This window comes from Panthera onca, chromosome B2 (genome assembly GCF_046562875.1).
Source record: "Panthera onca isolate mPanOnc1 chromosome B2, mPanOnc1 haplotype 2, whole genome shotgun sequence".
Taxonomy (NCBI): domain Eukaryota; kingdom Metazoa; phylum Chordata; class Mammalia; order Carnivora; family Felidae; genus Panthera; species Panthera onca.
In genome coordinates, this window is record NC_138343.1 from 4236287 (window position 1) to 4249687 (window position 13401).

A 13401-nucleotide genomic window follows, 5' to 3' on the forward strand; every position below is an offset into this window, starting at 1 on the left:
GGGGGACACGTCCAACACGTACGTGGTAACAAGGTTTACCGGGCTAGTTACGAAGGTGGCCCTTGTGACATAGTACAGAAGCACGCGTCAGGAAGAGCCATTGTACAGAGGCCCACAACAGAGGAAGGAAGGGGGCGAGCCTGTTTGGTGGAGACCCTCCAGGGCACCGTATCTTCTCCCACCCGTGCATCTCTGACCCTCGGCGTGCAGGGAGGAAAGGCTAGGTCAGGGCGTTCGCGCCGGGGGCACGTTGAAACAGCGGACAGCGAGGCTTCTGTACATGAATGCTGCTCCAACTTCTTTGTGAGCCATCTTTTCTTTTCTTGTTAAGTTTTATTTATGTATTTTTAGTAATCTCTGCACCCTACATGAGGCATGAACTCACGACCCCGCGATCAAGAGTCACGTGATCTTTGGACTGAGCCAGCCAGGCGCCCCAGACTGTGACCCGCTTTATATATTGAAATGTATTTTATGTCACGAGCTGACGTATGGGTCCACGTGTGTGTAACTGAAACACACATTTGGTGCGATCTGACACTTTGCCTTCATTCTTTATACTTCATTTCTGAGGAGCTTTCTTTTTTTTTAACTCCTGGTCAAATCATTACATTGATTTCATGAGTCAGTCGGTCGCAAGATGCACTCGGTACTGATTCAAGTCTTTCCAGATGGCCTCGTTTCTGTGGCAGGCTCCCATCCTTCCGCACCCAAGCAAACGCGTGTGGGGTTTACAGCGGGGGTGGCTCTGAGATGGCCGGAACCAGCTCGGCCACTTTGGCCTTTCAGGGTAGCAAACGTGCGGGAGACAGATTGGTTCCTTCACCTTCATACACAATGGAGGAACGATAAGCGTTTGTTGAATGACTGGGTGGCCCTCTAGTCTACATGTTTAGTTCAGGCACTCATCACTACCTAAGACTTCATCGATGAGAAATACTTCCATCTCCTCCCTGGGCACTTCTGGCACCAACCACCTTGTTCTAGCATTTTCCCGCCCTCCATTCCTGGGTTGGCAAGCCCCCTTTAAGGACTGCTCACCTTCTTGTTCTTTGCACAGACAGACACACACACACACACACACACACACACACACACACACACACACAGTATCTGAAGACACTGTTTTCTATGAATCGAATGTTGTTTCCTTCATCCTGCAGGGATTTGGTCTTTGTTTTCCACTGGCAAGCAGTGATCGTTTGGAGCTTTCCGACAGGAGAGACGTTGTTGAAACAAACGTCCACACTCACTGTGTACTCTGCAAACATGAGGTTTCTAAGGGCTTCAAAGTGGGACCGATCCTAGAGCAATTATTTTATCTAATACCGGTTCTACTGTACTATCCCCAGGAGCTCCTAAATCTGTGATTGCTTGTAAGGGACTTAACTAGTTAGGACTTTCCTTAAAAAAATGTCCTGTTTAAGGGAAGTATAAATTCACATCTCTATCATCCACAAACACACACAAACACGTGAACAATGCAAGGTTTTTGTTTGTCTCATCAATCCGCAGGCTATCAGAGTCATTTGCTTAATTTCACTCATGAGGGAAACCGAAATTATCTTTTCTAATCACCACCGCATGTCAGAGTTAAGCTCGTAAGAATCATCGTATCCACTCTGCAAGTCAGATGCCCAGCAAGTGGATGCTGATTTTGGAATGCCCTGACTCGTCACAACTAGTTAATGTTCTAAGCCGTTTTATGGGGGGGATTCATTAAGTCCTCCCCGTTTTTTCCCCCAGGAGTTCGGTTCATCCTGGGAGCTGTGGGGCTTTTCTGTTAGCTACAGGGAGAAGTAGGGGTCCTCGTCGTCCCAGGAATGGCCGTAGACAGGAGGGGTGTCACAGGGATTTCCCACGGGTCTCCTTTGTCTCTTGGGGGTTCCTGAGGGTGGTCGGTGTTGTGTGTTGGGCTTTTTTAAAAAGGTGTATGGGGCAGATCTCTAGGAAGCTTCCTGGGATACGGCCTCTGCAAACAGTATTCCTACCAGTTAAAAATGAAAAGATTAAGAGATCCCTGTGGATGCCCAGGGAGCAGTGACCTCTCTGGGGATTTGCGGGGTGCCTCTGGCATTTCCCCAAAGGCCCACCACAAAAATTACTAGACACTCTGAGGAACCTTCAACACCCATTCTGGCTGAGCTATGCAGGCTGTACTTAGTTCTGCAAGCCACAATTTGGAAATCAAGAGGTTTTCGTAGGTTGCATTCTAGTGATTAAAAGGTTAAATCTCCACTTTCCAAAGCGATATCATTAAGAAAATGACATTACAGAATACATAAAATTATAAGAGGAAACTGACAACTAGCACTTGAACAACTTCCTGCACATACTTAACATGAGCGCAACTAATTTAACTGAGATAGGGACTCGGTAACCTGCCTTTGGCAGTAAGAGATGACTTCCAACTAATAACTGCTGGTACTTGACGGTGAGGTGATCTGCTTTTAAAAAGTAGTATTTTGACCAAGACAAATGGATCTTTGCTACATTTTAATCCGCATTTAAAAGCTTAAAAATCGTATGTTAGAATTCGAGGCTGAATTTGTTAAGGGAAGATAATGTGTTTTGTCATTGAAAAAAAGGATTCACAAGATGTACTCCATAATAATTCAAGCCTTTTAAAACTCTTTTCCTAGGAAATAGCAGTCAGGAGATGAACTGCTCCCCTGCATGAGTATCTTTTGATTTAAAACTGGTATGACGCTGATTAGAATAATTGAAAGAATTATATACAATTAGTGAGCGAGTTACGCCAAGGAGCAGACACTGGCTCTCTACCCACTTGGCACACTATCCTGAACCCTGAGCTTCCACGGTTTTTATAAAGGTAGCAGACTATAGACAGGGACAGATCTTGAGAAATAACTGATCAATAGAATGCGAACTACATCCTTCAATATCCCAAAGGCCGATGACAAAGTGAAATGGAAAGAGACAGCTGGGAATAGGGATTTCCTAGGAGCACCTGATTGCAGGGAAAAAACAGATGGTCTACGGACACTAAAGAGGCTAAATAAATACACATTTCAGCATGACATGGAAGCCGTGTGCATAGGGATGATAAGCATCTAGGAAAGCTAATTAATCACTGTCACCAACAAAATAAAGCATGGAAAGGCAAGGGATATTCCAGGTAAGTCCAAAGTGGGCAGACTCATTTCCAACAATTGACTGTATCAGCTTTTTCTTTTAACGTTTATTTATTTTTGAGAGGCACAGAGAGACAGAGAGCAAGCTGGGGAGGGGCAGAGAGAGAGGGAGACACAGAGTCGGAAGCAGGCTCCAGGCTCCGAGCTGTCGGCACAGAGCCTGACGCGGGGCTCGAACTCATGAACCGAGAGATCATGGCCTGAGCCCAAGCCAGACGCTTAACCGACTGAGCCACCCAGGTACCTCTTGACACAGCTGTTTTCATTAATGGTTAAAAACCGTACAGGGTGCCTGGGTGGCTCAGTCGCTTAAGCATCTGGCTTGGGCTCAGGCCATGATCTCTCCGTTCGTGAGTTCGAGCCCCACGTCGGGCTCTGTGCCGACAGCTCGGAGCCTGGAGCCTGCTTCCGACTCTGTGTCTCCTCTCTCTCTGCCCCTCCCCTGCTTGCTGTCTCTCAAAAATAAAAAAACATTAAAAAAAAAATTAAAAGAGGGGCGCCTGGGTGGCTCAGTCGGTTAAGCGTCCGACTTCGGCTCAGGTCATGATCTCACAGCTCGTGACTTTGAGCCCCGTGCTGGGCTCTGTGCTGACAGCTTGGAGCCTGGAGCCTGCTTCGGATTCTGTGTCTCCCTCTCTCTCTCTCTGCCCCTCCCGTACTCACACTCTGTCTCTCTCTCTCTCTCTCTCTCAAAAATAAACATTAAAAAATTTTAAAAGAAAAACTGTAAGCTTACATTATGGTCATACAGCACACGTCTTTCATTTGTGTTTGTTTCTGTTCACATACTAATTTAATCTGGAGTTAGTAAGCAGATATTTTACATCAAGCAATCTCACTTAGGATTTGATTTTGGATATAAGACATATACCGTATATGACATCCATATACCGATTCTAGTAGACTGGTTAAACACGCAGACTATGATACCCAAATCTGCCTTTGGGTGGCCTCAGGTAACTTGGACAAGGTGCTTAACTCTTCCGTGCCTCAGTTTCCCCACTTGTTAAACACAAGCTATTCATGATATTTATCATTCACAGCTTGCTGTGAGGACCAAACTAGTTACTATTCACAGAGAGCTTAGAATAATAGCACCTAGCACATTTTAAGTACGACATACACCTGAGTGTTAAACAAATGAAGACGATGACTTTTGAAGCCATCTGATTTTGTCTGAAGTAAAGCAACATCAGATCCCTGGGGCTATGAGAGTAGACACCGGCTGGAAAAAGTCAGCAGGTTATTCTAGTAATTCTTGTTCCACCCGGGCCCTCCCCATCCCCCATGACACCCGTGACTTGAACGAGATCACTTACTACTTTCTTTCTAGCTAAAAGAAAAAGAAAAAAAAGATGAGTATTTGATTGAACACGGTTTTCTAACTCTGCCCTTTTATTTAAAGAAAACTGCCTTTTCCTTCAACAACTGCTAAGTTAAGGCTGATTAGCAGGTCTCAGGCATTCCCCCAGCAGCCAAGGGGCCTCTCAATCCATTCAGTCACCCTTATTTCAACCCTCACTTAGTCAAAGAGTAAGTTGAAGAAATCAATCATTTACATTATCGTTTCCATCTCCAAAAAGGCAATCCTTCAACTAATATAAATTTCTACCTCTAATTTATGGTGCTAAACCTTCCCTAGTGGGATTATAACTATTGATTCTTTAAAGAGACGTAAGCACTGAAATGGAACTGACTCCTGGACCAGGGAGAAATGGAAGAAAACAGGATGATAAGATATCTGGAGATGGGGTTTGACAAAAAGAGATGCCCAGATTTTCGACTAAGTTTGTTAAAGAAATGTTCAAAAATAGATTTAGCAGATGTCACGAGCATCACAGGCCAAAATATGCCAGGATCCTGAATCTGGAAGTAGAATCTCTCTAAGTAGAAGGTCGGTGAGTCGTCCAAGTCACTTTGGAATGTCCTAGGGAAAGTGTCCCCGGGTGCTGGGCTATCAACAGACATTTTAGGCGATAGTAAAGTGCCACTCGACAGCACAGCCCTCCAGCTCTGCGTGTGGCAGATTCCACCCGCCAGGGGCTGACGATCCCACGTGGGAAACGCTGTAGGCAGACACGGATGCACTCGTCCTTCTGGGAACTTTCCACACCACGGTTAACCCCATGTCCTATCTTCCTGGATCGTGTAAGCCAGAAATGCTGCCAAGGCACAGGCCCAGGCTCATTTAGAAAACCAAAACCTGGGTGCCTGGGAAGCTCAGTCGGCTGAGCATCCGACTTCAGCTCAGGTCATGATCTCATGGTTTGTGAGTTCGAGCCCCACCTCGGGCTCTGTGCTGAGAGCTCGGAGCCTGGAGCCCGCTTCGGATTCTGGGTCTCCCTCTCTCTCTGCCCCTCCCCTGCTCACATGCTGTCTCTCTCAAAAAATAAACATTAAAAAAAAAAAAAAAAAAAAAGAACACCAAAACCAAGTAAAGTTCTCTCCCTTGGAAATTCGTACTTGAAACCTTTTAAAATGGCACCACATGAGGACCACAACGTGAATGTTTGGAAATGGACGTCAGTGAGAAAATGATTTGCCGCTCTGATTACGACAGGTGGCATGGCAGGTAATTTTCAAAGGTGAAACGAATCCTCTTTTGCTTGTAAATTAGCCCTGAATTTGTGCCACTGGCTTAGGGTAAAGAGCCCAAAAGCTCAGAAAATTGATTTTCTTTAGGAGAGGGATCCCGGCGGTAGAGGAGCAGCGTATATTGCTATCCGTGGCTTTGAATCGAGGGTGAGGCTGTGCGTATCGAGACACTCGTTGCAGCACAAATGTGATGTGCACCTTCTCCACACACGTTCTCTCTCATTAAACTACCAGCGAACTCAGCCCGGGTTTCCCGCTACTTGACAAGTCATTAGCTCAGTTAAAACAATGATTAAACGCATTAGTCGGAGCAGGGAAAAAATGCCATTTTCACGACTTAAAAAAATTCTGCCCACGTATTTGCCTTTTTATAGAAAGCTCCATCCTGCATTTCTGTCACACGCTCAACACCAAACGCCCGGCTCCGTCCCACGATTCAACAGGGGCTCACGTCAGCAACGGCCCTCAATGCTTGCTGGCGGTCGGAACCAGGAGGAGACCACCCTTCCAACTGGGGTCATCCTCGGACGAGGTTCTGCGAGACCTCCACCTACTCCTGCTTCCTGTGTGTCACGGCAACAGGAACGGTTTTTGTAAAACAGAAGCCACTCCGTGCCGGGTACGCCTGCGGTGTGGTTTGCCCTTTCGTCCCGATGGTGGTCTTGCATGTCTGTTTTAAAATATAATCGGCATCTGCATCTTTAAAAGAGGGTATGTCGGGCTCCTGGGTGGCTCTGTCGGTTGAGCGTCTGACTTCGGCTCAGGTCATGGTCTCTCGGCTTGTGGGTTTGAGCCCCGCATCAGGCTCTGTGCTGATGGCTCAGAGCCTGAAGCCTGCTTTAGATTCTCTCTCTCCCTCTCTCCCTCTCTCTCTCTCTCTGCCACTCCCCTGCTCATGCTGTCTCTGCCTCTCTCAAAAATAAATAAACTTTGGGGCGCCTGCGTGGCTCAGTCGGTTGAGCGTCCGACTTTGGCTTGGGTCACGATCTCTCGGCTTGCGGGTTTGAGCCCCGCATCGGGCTCTGTGCTGATGGCTCAGAATCTGGAGCCTGCTTTGGATTCTGTGTCTCCCTCTCTCTCTGCCCCTCCCCTGCTCATGCTCTGTCTCTGTCTCCCTCAAAAATAAATAAACACTGGGGCACCTGGGTGGCTCAGTCGGTTAAGCATCCGACTTTGGCTCAGGTCATGATCTCGCGGTCTGTGGGTTCAGGCCTCGCGTCGGGCTCTGTGCTGACAGCTCAGAGCCTGGAGCCTGTTTCCGATTCTGTGTCTCCCTCTTTCTCTGACCCTCCCCTGTTCATGCTCTCTCTCTCTCTCTCTCTGTCTCAAAAATAAATAAACGTTAAAAAAAATTTTTTTTTTAAATAAACATTAAAAAAAAAACCCCAAAATTAAAAAAGGTACAAACTTCTAGTCATCAGATAAACAAGTCCTAGGAATGGAATATACCTAATACACTGTAATACCATAATATACTGTAAGTACTGTTAATACCCACTGCACATTTGAAAATTGCTAAGAGTCCCTGGTAACAGTTATCACAGGGAACAAAAAATGTATAACCACAGGGGCACCTGGGTGGCTGAGACAGGTAAGCGACTGACTCCTGATTCCAGTTCAGGTCACGATCTCACAGTCATGGGATCGGGCCCCGCATCGAGCCCCACATCAAGCCCTGTGTCAGGCTCTGTGCTGTCAGCTTGGAACCTTCTTGGGATTGTCTCTCTCTCTCTCTCTCTTTCTGCCCCTCCCCGGCACTCACTCGCACAGTCTCTCTCAAAAATAAATAAGCTAAAAAAAATTCATAAATGTTGTGATGGAAGTTAACTGAACTTCTTGTGGCCACAATTTTACAACATATACATGTGTTCAATCATCATGTTGTACACCCCCAAAAGTAAAACAATGTCGGGACGCCTGGCAGTCTCAGTACAGCACGCGACCCTTGATCTCAGGGGTCATGAGTTCGAGCCTCACATCGGGTGCAGAGTTACTTTAAAACTAAGTAAGTGAACAACACTAAAACAGTGTTACATGTCAATTACATCTCAATAAAAAATAAATTGAAAGAAAGATTCTTCTCCTCTACTCTTATCCCACCCCCTTTACTTAAGGAGACCCAAACCCCCTTTTTCTTTCTTTCCCATGACAAAACCAAATCAATCAACCAAAAACAAAGTTTATACAATGAAACAGTAGCTAAGCCCGTCTTTCTTAGCCAACACGCCTTCATCCTAAACCACTTATCAGTGCAACCAAATATATCTTACTAGCTAATGTTTTCTTTACTCCTTCCCAACCCAGACAGGACCAAATAATTCTGGCAGGAAATGTGATATGTAGAGATAATTTTGAATTTTGAATTCAAATCTATTTCCTATTACAAAGTTATTTTCTTTTAGGGTTAGCCTAAGAGCTTTCTGGAATAATTACCCAATGTAAACTTCCATTGCCTATGCAAACAAAATAAAAAATACTTACTAGAGATACATTTTGCAATATACTAGCCAAGCAACTTTTTAAAAACCCGATAATGCCCTCGACATAGACCAAATACACTTACAAACACTTACATAGCAAATTATTCGTCATCTATAGTTATACTAGAATGCTATTTGGAATCTGGATTCTATTTTAGGCTTTCTTCGCTAGCCTTCCTGTACACGATAGGGTTTCACCTGGAGGATACTCAACTATTTTACTCATCGGCTTTAACAGATAACAATGGTCTATAAATAAGGAACTACTTAAAGCATTATATTTTCCCCTGGGCTAGAAAAATAATAGCGGCCATGTCAGATCCTTGGTTCTAGAAGCCAGAAACAACTATCATTCCTGACAATCGTTGAATACAAAAAATTACTAGAGTTATCAGCTGATGCAGAAACCTTTGGGCAGAGAGGTAGCCCGGGTACTCCCAGGAGCATTCTCTCAGATTACAAGGAATTCCTACAAAATGAATTATTTTAGTGAAACATAAAAATATTGAATACAGAGGCACATACAACTGTTTTTATGCTAAAGTAGGAAGCAACTGAACTAATAATACACATTTTAAAATAATGACATAGAAACTTAAGTAAAACTGTCCTCAGAGGAAAAAACAGTATCAACAGGCTGAACACTCTGGTTATGTGGCCAGACGGACACCACACACGAGGTTCTGGAAGTGAAGAAGGAATCAAGACCTACGGCTACGTATACACCGTGTGCACAATCCACCTTCTAAAGTACATGGGCTCAACGGAATTAAACAGAATAGAAACTAAATAGGAAGTGCAAATTTAAGAGTATACCCCCCCAAATTATGCACATTAAAACCAGGAAGAAGCAACAGAGAAAAAAAAAAGTCTAGGACCAAGAAAGAACTATCATCCTACTATTTTGTTTTGGAAACAGTCCTCCCCGCTTTTTTTCATGGCATTTATTTAAAAATGTTTTCCTGTCACAAATGAGCTTCCAAAGTTAAATAGTCAACTTCTCCTAAGTAACTTAGGAATTTTTCCACTGTGGCTAGAGGGACAGATCCAAGATTTATGCTCACTGAGACTTCTACAACTTTTTCTTGAAAGGGGTACGGATGCCGTACTCTTTAAGGAAAGTTGTAAGAAACAAAATACAAGCAAAGGGAAAAAAAAGAGAGAGAGAAAGACACACACACAAACCAAGAAACAGACTCTTAACTACAGAGAACAAACTAATGGTGACCGGTGGGGAGGTGGGTAGGGGATGGGTGACACAGAGGATGGGGATTAAGGAGGGCACTTGCTGTGATGAGCAGCGGGTGTTATACGTAAGTGCTAAATCACTAAATTCTACTCCTGAAACTAGTATTGCACGGCATGTTAACTATACTCGAATATAAAACAGAATAGAATAGGCCAGAATAGAACAGAACAGAATAAAATAGAATAGAACAGAATAGAATAGAACAGAATAGAACAGAATAAAATAGAATAGAACAGAATAAAATAGAATAGAACAGAACAGAATAGAACAGAATAAAATAGAACAGAACAGAACAGAATATAACAGAACAGAAAACAACAGAACAGAATAGAACAGAACAGAACAGAAAACAACAGAATAGAATAGAATAGAACAGAAAACAATAGAATAGAATAGAATAGAACAGAATAAAACAGAATAGAACAGAATAGAACAGAACAGAAAACAATAGAATAGAATAGAATAGAACAGAAAACAATAGAATAGAATAGAACAGAATAAAACAGAATAGAACAGAAGAGAATAGAACAGAATATAACAGAACAGAACAGAAAACAACAGAACAGAATAGAACAGAACAGAAAACAATAGAATAGAACAGAATAGAATAGAATAGAACAGAAAACAATAGAATAGAATAGAACAGAATGAAACAGAATAGAACAGAACAGAAAACAACAGAATAGAATAGAACAGAACAGAATAGAACAGAACAGAATAGAACAGAATAAAATAGAATAGAACAGAACAGAATAGAACAGAATAGAATAGAACAGAATAGAACAGAATAAAATAGAATAGAACAGAACAGAATAGAACAGAATAAAATAGAATAGAACAGAACAGAATAGAACAGAATAGAATAGAACAGAATATAACAGAACAGAAAACAACAGAACAGAGTAGAACAGAACAGGACAGAAAACAACAGAATAGAATAGAATAAAATAGAACAGAAAACAATAGAATAGAATAGAACAGAATGAAACAGAATAGAACAGAATAGAACAGAACAGAAAACAACAGAATAGAATAGAATAGAATAGAACAGAATAGAACAGAATAGAACAGAATAGAACAGAATATAACAGAACAGAACAGAAAACAACAGAACAGAATAGAACAGAACAGAAAACAATAGAATAGAACAGAATAGAATAGAATAGAACAGAAAACAACAGAATAGAATAGAATAGAATAGAATAGAATAGAATAGAATAGAATAGAATACCAAAGTAAGGTACAGGGCCTCAGCGGGGCCCGAAGCTTCAGCCTTACTGACCGCATTAACAGTCTCCGTGAGCAACAAGTTTCCGAAAGGATGGCTTCCGGGAGGGAGTTTTATTGGGTCTGGTTTGCAAAGGTGCGAGTTTTCCAACCGTCGGATTGGTGGCGAGAGCCCAGTGGCGGTGGGATGACGGCATCGCCCAAGGGTGCGTCTTACCATACAAGCATCCAGATCTTCCAAATGATCCATGTCTGTGAGCTCCTCCACCGTGAGGACGGAGCGTTTGGCTGGCTTCTCCTCGGCCGGCTCAATCTCTGAGGACTCCGGCTGGGGAGGCGTCTTGCCCCGTCTGCTGAAATGGTCGGCCTAAGAGAGTCAGGACGGGTACAGAGAGGGAAAAGCACAGAGGCAAGGGGAGAGCAGGTGAGCCGAATTCTGGAAGATACCTTCCACACGGGGGCGCAGTGACTGTGCTTAATCCACTCACACCTGAATGACTTACCTCTTTTTTTTTTTTTTTTTTTTAACATTTATTTATTTTTGAGACAGAGAGAGACAGAGCATGAACAAGGGAGGGGCAGAGAGAGAGGGAGACACAGAATCTGAAACAGGCTCCAGGCTCCGAGCTGTCAGCACAGAGCCCGACGCGGGGCTTGAACTCACGGACCGCGAGATCATGACCTGAGCCGAAGTCGGACACTTAACCGACCGAGCCACCCAGGCGCCCCATGACTTACCTCTTAACTATCTTTCTTTGGAGGGTGAACGGTTTGAGGCAAGAGATACCAAAGCCGCCTTAATAAATGAGAATACGTAGTCGAGAAGAAAAAAAGGCGTGTCCTTTTTATAAACTTTATTTCATATTTCCTCTGAAATAATTTCTTGCTCTAGTCAGTGTTTTAAAAGTATCTAATGAGGGGAAATAAAATGATTCCAACCTTCACTATTTTTAAAGGCTGAGAGGAAGGAAATTGCTGACAAAACTAATTGCTGGTGGCTTTTTTCACGTAATGAATACCGTATCGGATAGGATTTACTAATTTCCCATGTTATGCTTTAAGTAACCCTAAAAAATCTAATGGTAAGAGGCAGAATAAACCGGGCTGAAATTAATGAACTCTAGGGTTGAGCTGGTTCATCACCAGCAACTTTGATTCAATTCTTTTGAAATGACGAGAACCACGGGGCGCCTGGGTGGCTCAGCCGGTGAAGCATCCAACTTCCGCTCAGGTCAGGATCTCACGGTTCGGGAGTTCGAGCCCCGCGTCGGGCTCTGTGCTGACAGCTCAGCCTGGAGCCTGCTTCGAATTCTGTGTCTCCCTCTCTCTCTGCCCCTCCCCTGCTCGTGCTCTTTCTCTCTCAAAGATAAATAAACATAAAAAAAAAAATTTTTTTTGAAACGTTGAGGACCAGTTGACAATACGACAGAAGCTCTGGGTATACTCTAAACTTCAACTGGAGAAAGTATTAAGTACTTGGAATGCCTTTGAAAACAAAATTTCATCTTTTAGATACGATTTCTTTCACACAGCAGTTAAGCTCTCTTCTTATAATCTAAATTAGCAGAGTATTAAAATATAGCTCAATACAAAAGAACACCCACACAATTCTTTTTTAAACTGTGAAAAGCAAATGTCAATATTTTCCGAGTAAATGCTTCAAAGAAAGACAAATTCAAAAAAAAAAAGTGAAAAATTCCACCTTTCAGTGTGGGTGCTCACATACGGTCATGTTGACACAATATCAAGTGGGCATTTTGACACCGTCCCTGCAGCCGTGGGTTATAAACTGTTTCTGTAAAGGACGCTCCATGGATTTTTTTTGCTTTTGCTTATTTAAGAAAGAAAAAGTCTCGGGGTGTCTGGGTGGCTCAGCTGGTTAAGTGACCGCCTCTTGATTTGGGCTCAGGTCACGATCTCACTGTTTGTGGGGTCGGGCCCCGTGTTGGGCTCTGTGCTGAGAGAGCCCAGCCTACTTGGGATTCTCTCCCTCCCTCTCCCTCCTTCTCTGCCCAATCCTACTGCATGCACACTCTCTTTCTCTCTCTCTCTCAAAATAAATAAACTTAAAAAAAAAAAAAGAAAGAAAGAAAAAGTCTGGTTTGGGAGCTCTAAACAATAACTGTGCCATAAACTAGAAACTAGTGTTTCCTAAATTCTCTGTGGTGATGAACCAGTTTTTTGTATTTCCAATTTGCCACAAACCAGTTTACTGATAAAAAACAATAAAAATAAAACAGTGGGGCGTCTGAGTGGTTCAGTTAAGCATCTGACTTCAACTCAGGTCACGATCTCACGGCTCGTGAGTTCGAGCCCCGCATCGGGCTCTGTGCTGACAGCTCGGAGCCTGGGGCCTGCTTCAGATTCTGTGTCTCCCTCTCTCTCTGTCCCCCCTCCACTCGTGTTGTCTCTCTCTCTCAAAAATAAATAAACATTAAAAGAAAATTAAAAAACAATAACACTGGAAAAATAACATATTTGCGTATTATGGCCATTTCAAATTGCTCTAGAAGTTTCTCCGTGTTTCCTCGTGGTTGAACCTCGTCAGGGACTGGTGCCCATTGGTTGGTGGGCCAGCTCTAGTCCACATCACCGCTGGAGATGTCTGTTCTACCTTTCATTTTTAGAGGACAGCCTCATGCCTTTTTCTGAAATGAGTTTTTCAAAATATTCACATTGTCTGCCTTGCAGAGAA

At 43.4% G+C, this 13401-nt stretch overlaps 1 protein-coding gene across 8 annotated transcripts in view; it reads right to left on the reverse strand.

Moving 5' to 3' along the window:
- CARMIL1 (capping protein regulator and myosin 1 linker 1) overlaps window positions 1-13401 on the reverse strand; it is a 311551-nt gene that overhangs the window by 56611 nt on the left and 241539 nt on the right. For all 8 annotated transcript variants that reach the window (XM_078446565.2, XM_078446566.2, XM_078446564.2 and 5 more), the window contains one exon: window positions 10924-11073. In XM_078446565.2, coding sequence (XP_078302691.1) covers window positions 10924-11073 — 150 coding nt within the window. The remainder of the gene's footprint in view (window positions 1-10923; window positions 11074-13401) is intronic.